The sequence below is a fragment of the Pezoporus occidentalis genome, unplaced genomic scaffold (genome assembly GCF_034315485.1).
Source record: "Pezoporus occidentalis ecotype Australia unplaced genomic scaffold, CSIRO_AGI_Poc_V1 ctg57, whole genome shotgun sequence".
Lineage (NCBI taxonomy): Eukaryota > Metazoa > Chordata > Aves > Psittaciformes > Psittacidae > Pezoporus > Pezoporus occidentalis.
Window position 1 is genome coordinate 2283065 of NW_026915910.1, and position 12858 is coordinate 2295922.

Below are 12858 nucleotides of genomic sequence, written 5' to 3' on the forward strand. Positions count from 1 at the left end.
ACCTGTGGCTTAGATATGGCGACGTACTCTGTCAAAGGCTATTACAAGCCTGCATGTGTAGAAGTTCTGACTTTCTGCTCAAGGTCTCATGTGTAAGCACAAAGGCTCAATAAAGCCTTTGCATTTAGACTTTATTCACTGGGAGCACTCAACCTTGAGCGTAAGTGTGTCATAAAATAGACAAAGAGCCGTAATTTGTACCAATGGAGCCTAGCATTTCCTGGGGTTGTTGAGGCAGATTTCCATCATGGGCAATGTTTTAGGATAAGCAAATAAGAGGCTAACAAGGTTGTTTCTACAGAATTTCCCATTTTCAGCTGGTCCTTCTTGTTGCCTGTAAGAATTCCAGGCCACATTTCCAAGCCCTCCAGTTCACCAGTATCTAGGCCACTAAATAAAAGCAGCCTGAATTTGAAAGGCATGATGTGCTTGCAGCACCCAGTGAAATATCTAAAATTTAAGCTAGTTTTACCGAGGTAGTTGTGAATCTTAGCCACTTATTCAGTTAGGTAAGTTTCCAGTCCAATATTCACAGTCTCTCTGTTGCATCCCGTAGAAGAATTTAATGTTTCCAAGCTTCTGCAGGACCTCAGGCTCCCAGTCTGAATCACTGTTTCTGAGACCTAACATGAACCCTCCAAAGCCCTCAAAGATGGGCTCCTGCTTTGCATATCCTGTTCATCCACAGAGAAGTGTGTGTGGTAGCAGTGTCTGAATATGCTGGTTTTTCTCTGAAACACTGATAATTACTTCAAGCTGAGCATAGCCAGCTGTTAGCCTTAGTCCTGGATCAGGCAGTCTGCTGACAGTCTCGAGTTCCCGTTCCCACTCTCCCTCCTTCTGTTTCAGTAAGGGTTTATTACGGACGAACCTCACTGTCTCAGGCTTTGAACAGCGTCCTTGGTCCCATCCCAAAAATAAACCAATTTCTGCTTGACAAAATTAACTAAAATACAGCAAGAATTTGGTGGAAGGGGAGACACCGAGCAGAGATCTGCATTCTTGGGGGTTTGTTTTATAACTACAAGTTTGCAATTTAAGCTTATAGGTTAAGTGTAAAGCTCCTACCAAGCAAGGATGCCCTTTTTTCCTGCCTTGTCTGCAAGGGGCTGTCAGGTCTGCTAGGGCTGGATTTGCTGTCCCAAGCAGTCCTGGCTGAAGCTCTTGGAGGGGCATAGCTTGCTGCCTGGAGAGTTGGCGGGCAGCTCTCCTACTGCAAATACATGCATTTGTCTGCTGCTCGCCTTTGGTCCGGGGAGCTGCAGAATTTTTCTCCACTTATGTAATGGTCTGCTGGTGTCTTTGCTTGAAAAACCTCTTTTTCAGCTGAAGGGTGTCAGGAACCCCGTCCTGCCCCTCTTGGGTCACTGCTCAGGGAGCGGCTGGCGGAAGGAGAGTGGTGCCGGGCAGAAGGGAACAGCTCACTCCCCTTCCCTCCCCTTGACCCAAGTCTCTCCCGGAGTTACTGGCAGGAGCAGGGAGACAGCTCCCCCTCTGCGACCTCGGGCTGCAAATGGGGGAAAGGGAAAGGTGGCAGCTGAGGCTGGGAGCTTTGCCTGGGGGAACTCAGGAGCCACAGGGGCAGGGGCTGGGCGCGGCGTGGGGATGCAGCAGCCGTGGGACCGGGGCGCGGCGGCCGTGGATGCTGCCGCTTTGGGAAAGCGTTTGGCGAAGTCTCCGGGCGAAGCTCTCCCTCTATCGCTCCGTCCCTCCCCGGCAGCCGGCGGGAAGCAGGAGCACCCGGGGCGGCCACGGTGCTGCGGCCGGGGGAGGGAGGGGCTCGGGACGGGGTCTTGGAGGGCGTTAAAATGCAGCATCATCCTCCCGCCCTGGCAAATGCCGTGCGTATGTGTGTGTGTGTGTGCGGAGGGAGGAAAGCGAGCAGAGGTGCTTTGCGGCGGGGGATGGGGAGGAGGGGGGTGCGCTGCCGGCTATAGCCGCACCGCCCCGAGAAGCGGAGCCGGGCGCGGGGCTGCGCGGAGCGGCGGCGGGCGAGGAGCGGGCACTGCAGAGCCGGCAGCGCTCCGGGTGCAACGCCCGAGCCTAGCCGGAGAAAGGGGGGCACCCGGGAGGGGAGGGGGGACGATGCTAGTTGGCTGGGGGGGGAGGGAGGAGAGAGGGGGAGAAAAAAAAAGAGAAAGAGGAAAAAAAAGACAAGGTTCCCCCACACCCTCCTCCCTCCTCTGCCCGGTCCCTTCCAGCTCCTTCACACACACACACACCCGCACACACACACCCCATTGATCAATATTTGGCTGTCTTGCTGCAACTTGCTGCAGTCTTTTAAAGGAGTAGTAGAGAGAGAGGGAGAGAGAAAGGGGAACTGACAGGAAGGGGTAAGGAGCTACACATGTCACATGTGCTTTCTAAGACGGCCAGGAGCATCTGCAGGCTGGATCTGGTGGAGGATGCTGCGGCAGGTGATACACAGAGGGCTCCAGTCGTTTTTCTACAAGCTGGGCTTATTCGTGAGCAGGCATCCGGTGTTTTTCCTCACTGTGCCCGCAGTCCTGACCATCATCTTCGGCTTCAGCCTGCTCAACCGCTTCCAGCCTGACACTGACCTGGAGAGCCTGGTAGCCCCCAGCCACAGCCTGGCCAAGATCGAGAGGAGCTTAGCCAGCAGCCTTTTCTCCCTCGATCAATCCAAAAGCCAGCTCTATTCGGACTTGCACACCCCGGGGAGGTATGGCAGGGTGATTCTCCTCTCCAAACCCGGAGGCAATATTTTGCACCAGGCTGATGTGATCCTGCAGATCCACCGAGCCGTGCTGGAAATGAAGGTGAACTACAAAGGCTATAATTATACTTTTTCCCATCTGTGTGTGTTGAGAAATCAGGATAAGAAATGCGTGCTGGATGATATTATTTCAGTGCTAGAGGATCTGAGGCAGGCTGCCCTCTCCAATAAGACAACAGCCAGGGTGCAAGTGAGCTATCCCAACACTAAATTAAAGGTATGCTCTTACTGCATGCTTTTGCCAATTAAAGAGGCAGCACTTCATTTCTTGTCCTAAACAGCAAAGAGAAATATAATCATATCTATCTCTCTATCTCTAAATGTGTGTGATCTGGGCTTTCCTCGGGAAGCAGCTGAAAGCGGTGCCTTGCTATTGTTCTGTCCGAGAAGGGAGGGAGGGGGGACTGTACGCTAACCATCCAGGAAAAGCAGGGAGTGGAGAACAGCCTCGGAACCGTGAGAGCTTGCGATGCCTTTAGGGGTTAATACATCGGGAAAAGGGGAGAGGAGGTCTGTGTGTGTGTGAGAACTGGGGGTTTGATACCACCTTTTCCAGCCCCACTGTCATGTTGGGATAATTTCCCTTTAATGTGGCTTTCCTCAAATGCACAGTTAGCTCCTCTATCTCCCTGACTCTGCGAGGGCTGTAGGAGCAGCAGGAGGCTTGGGCCAGAAGCGGTTTCAGGTGTCCTGCCTTCTTTTTCCTTACCTGCATGCAAGGAAGCAGAAGGGAGGAGGAATGTTTTTCTCTCAGTGTGATAATAATTAACTCTGCCACTGATGGATGGTCTGAAGTTTTGGGATGGAGCCCATTAGCTAGAGGATTCCAGTGAAGGCGAAACAAGGTAAAAGGTGAAATAACTTTCAGTCCTTACAATTAAAAGAATAAATAATTTGGCACAAATGATCTCAGGAATATTTCTCTGGGACACAAGCGCCCATCTGCTTCCCTTTTCATGTGGAGCTATCCAGATCACCAGGACTAACCTGCTATGAACAAATAAGGTGCAAAGTTTGCATGTGGCTGCTAAAAGAAGTTTCGATGAATTACAGAATACCATGCACAAGAGGCAGGATTTATTTAACAGTGTAACAGACTCCTTAGCACACTATTAGTTCATAGCTCACGTCGCAGGAAAGAGGATACGGTCCTTCTTGGAGCAGAGGGGCTCTCTGGGGTCTCCGGTCCTTTTTTCCCCAAGAGCTCCTCAGGGATGAGGGAGGTAGTGCTCTTACAAGAAGTGGCCAGATCCTAAAGTTTTATTTTTTAATTACTCTTCATATACCAAGAAAAAAAAAAGTAAAGCCTGTCCCTGCTCGAAAAGCCAAATCAGAGGCATAGATCAGTTTTACTGGTCTGTTTAATTCAGTAGAAGGGCCAGGTGGGACAGCTGGGATTTGGTCCCGTTGCTCTAGATGTTACAGTAGTTGCTTTGTGCAGAGTTGTGACTGTTTGAGTGTGTGGAAACGAAAAGGTGTCCTTGCTCCTGCAGAAAAGTCCCCAGTGCAAGGAGTGCTCAGAAACACGAGTTATTCTGAGTTAAATATACCTGCACACATTTTATCTTTTAACTCAATCTGAAGACAGTCCTGCTATTGAAGAATTAAAGTGTTTTCTTTACATTTTGCTTATTTTTAAAGTCAAGATTAAGCCAATTCAGTGGGCAACACTGATAACCTAGACTAACATTATAAAGCAGCTTTTTGCAGAAATAGTCATTCTACTCTCTCAATCCAGATTAATTTTCTTGTGTAGAGACACACTGACTGAGCTTCACAAAACTAGGATAGGATCACTTGTAATGTGGGAGTTCTTACTAGGAGCATGCATACAACTCCTCCTTTTTTAAATATAAAAGCAAATGAAAAAATAATGTGCTCTAGATTCATGATTTATTGGAATAAAAGTGATCAGTAGATAATTCACACAGAGAAAGGTTTTAACAAAGCATTGATATCTGACTGAGCACTGCTGAATACCAGTCTGGCACCTCCAGTTCCCCATGTAGTTATGTATCATCTTCTGGATGAAGGAATAAATGCACTTAAGTATCTACGTTTGAAGCTGGACAGAGCAGGCAGCTTTCCACCCACTTCTTAGTGAAGGGAGGTAAAGCCATCAAAATCTGTGAGTGCACTTTAGAAAAAAGTTAACAATTATGAGCCATTTCTGCAGCTAGGGAGAGTCCCTGGTGTTACTGAGAAACATACTTGAACACAGTTTTTCTTTTCTGGCATGGTAAGGACTTTTCTATGGGACCAGGGTCAGTCCTGAACCTGGGCTGGTCTTGAGCTGTGGTGTGTCCTCAAATACTCACCTCCTTTGGTCTTCTTGGCTCCAGCTGCTGGGGATAATTTACTGCTTTGTATAGACTCACTAGGTCAACTACCAAGAATTAGGAAGCTGTGCATAAATGTTTCTTGCTGTCCTTCAAGCCATGGCCAAAATGAGTTTAATCCAGGCTCCCAAGCTATTTACTGACCTACCTCTCTCTGCACCTCTGAGCAAAGGCTGTAGAAACTCAGGCCTGTGTTGCTTCCTTTGGGGTATGTAGATGTCTTTAAGAAAAAATATCTTGGGTGCTGCAGGCACTGGGCTAGAGCAGTCTCTGGATGTTCAGCAAAGGGCAACAACTTCTGTGGCTGTGGCTATGAGGATTTCGTTTTACTTGAGTTGTGACATGAAGAAGTGTTTGTGGTTAAACATTATGCGTATGAAAACAAGAGGGCCAAATCTGCCTTCCCTTATTCAACGTGGACCGTTCACCAGTCCACATCATTGGGAGCTTCCTCAGCTGAATGCTCCTGCACTATAAGGACCCACCAAGGTCTTCTAGATTGCCTCACTTTCTCAAAGGACAAGTTGGATGGTTAATAGTGGTAGATTTTGCTTTGCCATATTCTTTTAATTATGGCCTCAGATTGGATAAAATTCTTCTAAGAACACTATGGTGGGTTTACAAACTGTGAAGGTGTCCCAGAGGTGCTTAGTTTGCATCTGACATGGGTCAAGTGTCAACCTGTATTGGTTTGGGAATCACAATGACAATGCTGAGCTGTTCCAACCCCTCTCCTGCTCCACGTGGAAGCTGCAAAAACATCTTGTAGCTTTTTCTTTCCCTCAGGCTTTGTGAGGAACTTTCACTTTGTCCCTCTTCTAATCTCCTGCTGGAAGCCAAATTACATGGATTCTCTCAGGTGTGGCTGGCTACGGATGAGCTCTTCCTAGATCTTTCATGGGAACTTCATGGGAGCTGTATGAGCAGGTTTCAGCAAACTGCTCTGGTTTTGAAACAGCTGATATTGGGCTGCAAAATCTAATGAAACTACTTGGCTTTTCCTAAGAAAATCTGGCTGTGAAGGGTAATGATTGTTTAATCATTACTTACTGTAGTGTTGCAGGAGCTTATAGACTCAAATACATCTGTCTTCACTGCCCCTCTGTAAGTCAGGAAGTCTTGGTCTCTCCACTCACCAGAGGAGCAGAGAGATGGCAGTTACATCCAGAGTGCAGACTGCAGTGTAGTTTCAGATGCCTGAGATGAGTTTAAAATCCACTCTGGCAGCAAAGGAGTCACTGTAGGTTACTTTACTCTTCTGGAAGGCCAGGTGAACCAGGCTGTAGGAAAATACCTCTCCCACTGCTTTGGGTACTCTGTCTAGCCTTTTCACAGTTACTGCTATGCTATGCTGCAGTCTGCAGCCCAGCCAGAAGAGTGACTTGCCCAAGGTCATGCAGATAGACCGTGGCGGAGAAGGAAAACAAAGCTGGATGTATGAAATCTTGATGAAGACTTTTGAGGTAGGTTCTGGAGCAGGATTGCTCATGCTTTCCTCAGCCTGGGCCACAGAAACAGTATTCATATGCTTGGGGTCTGGATTGTGCCCTAACCATGCAGTCTGGGCAAGTCTACATTAAGCACCAACCATCAGTCACCAAACTGTGAAACTGCAAGTTTTGACAAATTCCAGCATCATTTTTGTCAATTAAGTCTTCCAGGACTGTGCCTGGGCATGACCTGGGAGATAGCATGGGAAAGAATCCACTGCAGAGTGTATCTACTCCGTTCTGGGAAAAACAGTGTGCATCTGCTTGAAGATGTTGTACCCTGTCCCCAGGTCTGGAATATGGTCTGAGGCACATGTTATTTATTCATACAGACAGAATTATTGATTACATGGGGATTACTTCTTGTGTACCATCTGAGGAAGGAAATGGGGTTTTGACCCTGATTTGCCAATAACCCCAGTAAATTTCCTGTCCTTATCAGGAAAAAAGTTTAAAAAAAAATCACAACAAAGATTGAAAATGCTTTCTGAACCCAGCCCTTGCCCAGAGGGAAAAAAAAAAGCATGCAAATATTTTTTTCAGGTATTTTACCTCTTCACTGTTTTGTGTTTATTTGCTTAGTTTGTCTGAGAAAGGATAATAACTTACAACTTATCTTTCTGAGATCAGAACAAATATGACAACTCCTGGTTAAAGGAAGACTTTGTAGGTAGATTAGTTTTTGTAATACTGTCTTCAATTTATTCTCAGTCATTTATGAATGCTTGTCTAAACAGCAGCCAATAAGACAGACATGTCTATTACCACATTTGTGATAAACACATCAGCTGGATATTAAATTCTTTCTTAAGCAGAAAACTTACTTGCATTCACTTAGCATTTTGAAACCTGTAGTTACAGATGTGCTACTGGCCAGATACTTAGTTTTTCTTACACTAACAGCTATACTTTTAAATGAGTCTTGCTCCCTTTTCTTTCATGGAGATTCTTTCCCACTGCTCTAAGATTAATCCCTCCTTAGATGACTGTGAGGATTGGGCCACCCCTATGGAACAGGGAGGATATAAAAAGAGAGTCCACCTATATCGCGGTAGGCATCTGAGTAACAGAATTATCTGCAAACTGATCATTCCTTCAGTAAAGTTGGTTCAAGTATAAGATTACTCTAGTTTCAAGGACCAGATTTTTCCTTGAAGGCAATATGGCTCTGTACCCTTTTGTGGTACCACATATCCCAATCCAGACCTGTGGCTCAGGATCCTGTGAAATGCTCTGTGGCAAGAAAAAGATGCTAAATAAAAGCAAAATAATAAAACACGAGCCAGGAGAAGATCAGAAGGGGAAGGCTGGAAGCTGCAGATAGTTTTCATCTCAGCTTTTCAGATCAAGACAGACTTGGGCAGGCTGAGCTTGGAGTAGCTGCTCAGCAGCATGAAAGCAAGTGGAAAATATCTGAAGGCAAATAGCTTCTTCTGGTTCACAGGTCGGAAAACTTATTTGGGAAAAAAAAAAAAAAAAAAAGACCCTCCTGTTCTTGCAGCTATGTTTTTGTGCTGTCCTGCAGGACCAGAAAGGGCCTGGAGGGGCTGGTGGAGCTGGTGTCTGTGGCAAGTTAGCTGTGACCTTGCTAGATGTCCCTCCCTGCAGCTATCAGCTCTTGAGGACATGATCAGACAGCCTGCCTGCTCCACGTGGGCAAGAAGTGAAATGTCTCTTTGCATTTTTAAGAAAAATTCTCCACTCTTTCCTTTGCTTAGTATACATTAGGAAAGATCTTTTTCTTATCTCTAAGAGGCCAAGCGTTAAGATGACCCTGTTGCTTAAAAGGAAGGCTAGACTATGAGGCTTGACTGTACCAGGGACACAAGAACAGATTAACCTGTACCAGGACTAGCTATCCCAACAAAAACAAACAGCAGAAAGGCAGCAGAAACTCATCAGAGCAAGGGTGGGTTTTAAGGTGCTCTTGTTGCATTGCTGTTCTTCAGTTATGAACTTATATTTCCTCATTAGTCTCTGTGGTAAATTCCACCTTCACACTACCAGGCTGTAGACATCGAGTTCCTTGTATGTGGGGCTCATTCCTTCCCGTGTAGCAGTCGAGAGCAGTGGCCATGTAAAAGACTTCAAAGAAAACATTCTCCACTAATCACCCAGATGACCTTGGTCAGCCACTCCATGCCTTTCCCTCCCAGCTATTCCACTTTTTAGTTTCGTCAGCACTTGCCACGGGACATGGCCTTTTTTGCTGTGCCAGGCCTTCTGAATACCTTGCCATGATGTAACAATAAAGAAACTAATGCAAGTTTGGTTGGACAGAGAGAAAAGCAAGAAGCAGTTGCTAGCCCCTTCAGTTAGTAACGACTCCTCATAGCTGAGGATCTGGGATAGATGTCAACCACTTGCCAAAGGCAGGAAGTTCAGTAGCACTTTGCAATTTTCCTACAATAGCTACTTCTGTGGCCAGGGAAAAACAAAACAAAACAAAAAGACCTTATTTCCTTTACTAAAAATTCAGTTAATGTGTGGCAGTGCTTCTGTGTGAGCATCTTCTAATCTCAGCCATACTTATGCCTTTTCAAACTGCCTTTGGAGCCCCTCACTGTAGTGGCTGTGTGAGCTGTTGGAGGGCTCTGAACTTCTCCCTCTGGATTTAAAATTGCTGGGTAATCTTTCTATATGTAACAAAAATTAAAACAAATTCAGATACTGCATGCTAGCAAGGCAAGAGAATGATGAGCCTTAGAAAAGATGTGCCATAATCTCAGCCAGAGAAAGATGTTTTTATGCAGAAGAGAGGAGAGAAGAAGAGAGAAGAGAAAAGGAGAGGAGACCTTTAACCAACATTAACTGATAAAATATATATTCTGTGGTAGAAGTGGGAGGAACTTTGTAAGGACAAAATAGGATTAATAAACATGTCAAAAATTATGTAATGTCCTTCACATATATGCAGTATGCATATTACGTACACACCTTTCTTAAACAATGATGTAGGTGAGATTGTGCCATTTGAAAATAGTAAACTAAGAATATAACCTGCATTAAATCTTTTAAACCATTAAAACATAAAATATCCCTATGAAGAGCTCTGCACAGTTATTACAGAATTCATGGTGAAAAAACCTGCTGATCGGTTTTCCAAGAAGGGTGAATTGAGTTGGCAAAATCATGATCTTGCATTTCCAGAGAAAGCTTTTAACTTCTGCAGCCCCCAGACCTTGCATACTCTAGTTCAAACAGTGAGACATGCTGTGCATGGCTGAGACTTGAGCTGAAAAGCAGCTTTAAATACAGATGAAACAAAGTCTTCAATAATGTAGGAAAGCAGGTGCTGGGTATGATGGAAAAGAGAGGGAAAGACAATGTGAGGCAGAAAAGGAAAGCTGTAAAATCTCATACCTCTGTTGCTCCCTGTATTAGCCCTGTTCTCTGTTTTCCTATCTACTAATGTGCAAGATTCCCATGCAAAGAATAGATAGTAAAGGAAGTTCTTGGTAGTGGGGCTGTGAAGCATCCTACAAAGGGACTGAGGAGTGACAGGGCATCTGATCATTGCAGAAATGATCACCTGCAGTGACACATATCTTTGCCAGAGATTCACTGGGTGTGAATTGCCTCACTTTTACACTGTTTGGGCCATTTGGGAACAGGAGCTTTGGGTAAAGCGCTTGGAGATCTTTGAAGACACCATCAAGTGTGATCTGGTGACAGAGAGGGAGGATTTCCAGCTAAAAAGAATTACAGATCAAAGGCAAACTGGGAATAGTTCGCTGGTGGGCAGCTCTCTTAAGGCACAGAAATTCTGCTGAAGAATTTTTTAGTCGTTAACCCTGCTCACACAGTGGTGGGTAATCCTTGCACAATGCTAGCTCTGCATTCCCACCAGCAGCTCGGCGAGACACTGAGCAGCCCTCCCACAGCCGTGAGTCTCCCCGATCAGTTTTTCTCCCTGGTTTTATGTTTTGACACCCAACATGCCCTCCTCCAACCTACTCTTGCTGCGACCACAGCCAGGGAGCTGCAGGAGGGGTCATGAGCTGTGGAAGCAGCATGTCACTACCTGGATAATGCAGAAAAGTTTTGGTCTGATAATGACCTATAACTAAGATGGAAAAAGTCAGCCAGCACCAGAGGTGTATAGTGTTTCCTGGATATGTATGATGGCAAATGTTTTAGTGTCTGCCAGAATAATTCTTCTTTAAAAAATACCAATTGCACAAGGCCTAAAACCTGCTTGTCTGAGAAGGCAAAGAACAGTCCTACCTACATGTCCCATGCTTTTGAAAGCAAAGCACACTGAAGAGAATTTAGGTTTATTGCAGGTCACCTACATAGGGCACACAGTTGGGATTAAAGATCAAGCTCATAATGGGCCAGTCTACCACAACTAATTTCCTTGTGCAGTTGCTGGGAGACCTGAGAGGTGGCACTGAGTATCTCCACAGGGGGTCCTGAACACCTAATGTGTATCCGCCGGCAGCATATAGGGAACATAAACAGCACCTATAGGACTGGTTCATTGGACACCTAAGTGTGCCCAAGTTAGGTACATAAGCATGACAGAAAAGTTGCCCCTGTGTAAGACAGGGTTTTGCTTTTCTTACACCTTGCATAGTTGTTTCCACCAGCATTATACAAGTGTTGTCAGTCTGATGGGGAGGTGTTATTCTTACCGCACACATGGAGCATTTTTTCACGTGTCGAGTGTTTCACCCTTTATGGGTGCTACGAGTCCAAAGTGGCCATGGAGCATTTTGCTGCTTCTGTGCTAAATCACATATTGCCTGTGCTAAGTCATGCGCTTACCTATGCTGCATGTAGTGCCAGCCCACAAATTTCATCTGAATCTTTTTCTATCAGAAGTTACAGTACTCTTGAAATCAAAAGCATCTGTGAAGCAATGTCTACTTTGCCCTTAATTTTGTCTTGGAGGAAAAAAGAGGGCAGTTTCATTATGGCATATCCCTAACAAAATTATTCTTTTCTTTTTTTTTTATTTGAATGTTTTGAATTTTTAATTTATTTGAAATAATATTTCTTTTAAAGTATTATTTCAAAATTATTTGAAAAATATTTTGCTCTTACGTTATATTTTAGATTAGATAATAAAGGAGAAAAACAAACATTACTTGAAAAGGAAATGTTTTCCCATGTTCAAATGTTGGAGAAGGAGACATCACTCTGAAAATCACATAGAAACGAAGTCACCTCATCAGCTCTGCCTGGCAGTATCCTGCATGGCTGAGGACACAGCCCAGATGCTGTGAAAATAAATGTATTCCCCAACAGGGTGTTCTGTCTCTTGTTAATGCCATTTTTCTTTGCAGAAAATGGGCCAAGTGTTGATGGACCAAATCATAGAATCATAGAATCATGGAATAATAGAATAGTTGGAAAGGACCTTAAGATCATGAGGTTCCAACCCCCCTGCCATGGGCAGGGACACCTCACACTAAATCATGTCACCCAAGGCTCTGTCCAACCTGGCCTCGAACACCGACAGGGGTGGAGCATTCACAAGTTCCCTGGGCAACCCACTCCAGTGCCTTGCCACCCTAACAGGGAAGAATTTCTTCCTTATATCCAATCTAAACTTCCCCTGTTTAAGTTTTAACCCATTACAGTCCCTAATGAAGAGTCCATCCCCAGCATCCCTGTAGGCCCCTTCAGACACTGGAAGGCTGCTATGAGGTCTCCATGCAGCCTTCTCTTCTCCAGGCTGAACAGAATGAACTTTCTCAACCTGTCTTCATATGGGAGGTGCTCCAGTCCCCTGATCATCCTCATGGCCCTCCTCTGGACTTGTTGCAACAGTTCCGTGTCCTTTTTCTGTTGAGGACACCAGAACTGCACACAATACTCCAAGTGAGGTCTCACAAGAGCAGAGTAGAGGGGCAGGATCACCTCCTTTGACCTGCTGGTCACGCTCCTTTTGATGCAGCCCAGGATACGGTTGGCTTTCTGGGCTGGGAGAACACACTGAAGCGGCTCATGTTCATTTTCTCATCAACCAAGACCCCCAAGTCCTTCTCCGCAGGGCTGCTCTGAATCTCTTCTCTGCCCAACCTGTAGCTGTGCCTGGGACTGCTTCAACCCAGGTGTAGGACCTTGCACTTGTCATGGTTAAACTTCATAAGGTTGGCATCAGCCCACCTCACAAGCATGTCAAGGTCCCTCTGGATGGCATTCCTTCCCTCCAGGGTATCGACTGAACCACACATCTTGGTGTCATTGGCAAACTTGCTGAGGGCGCACTCAATCCCTCTGTCCATGTCAGTGATGAAGATGTTAAACAAGACTGGTCCCAACACCGATCCCTGAGGGA

At 45.6% G+C, this 12858-nt stretch overlaps 1 protein-coding gene across 2 annotated transcripts in view; it reads left to right on the top strand.

Annotated features, from left to right (window-relative positions):
* The first annotated feature begins 1989 nt into the window (after positions 1 to 1989).
* The window catches only part of PTCHD4 (patched domain containing 4), a 90607-nt gene continuing 79738 nt past the window's right edge, over positions 1990 to 12858 (top strand). The window contains exon 1 of one of the 2 annotated variants that reach the window (XM_062638449.1): positions 1990 to 2957. In XM_062638449.1, coding sequence (XP_062494433.1) covers positions 2358 to 2957 — 600 coding nt within the window. In that variant the 5' untranslated portion in view covers positions 1990 to 2357. The remainder of the gene's footprint in view (positions 2958 to 12858) is intronic. The other variant, XM_062638450.1, reaches the window with a different exon arrangement.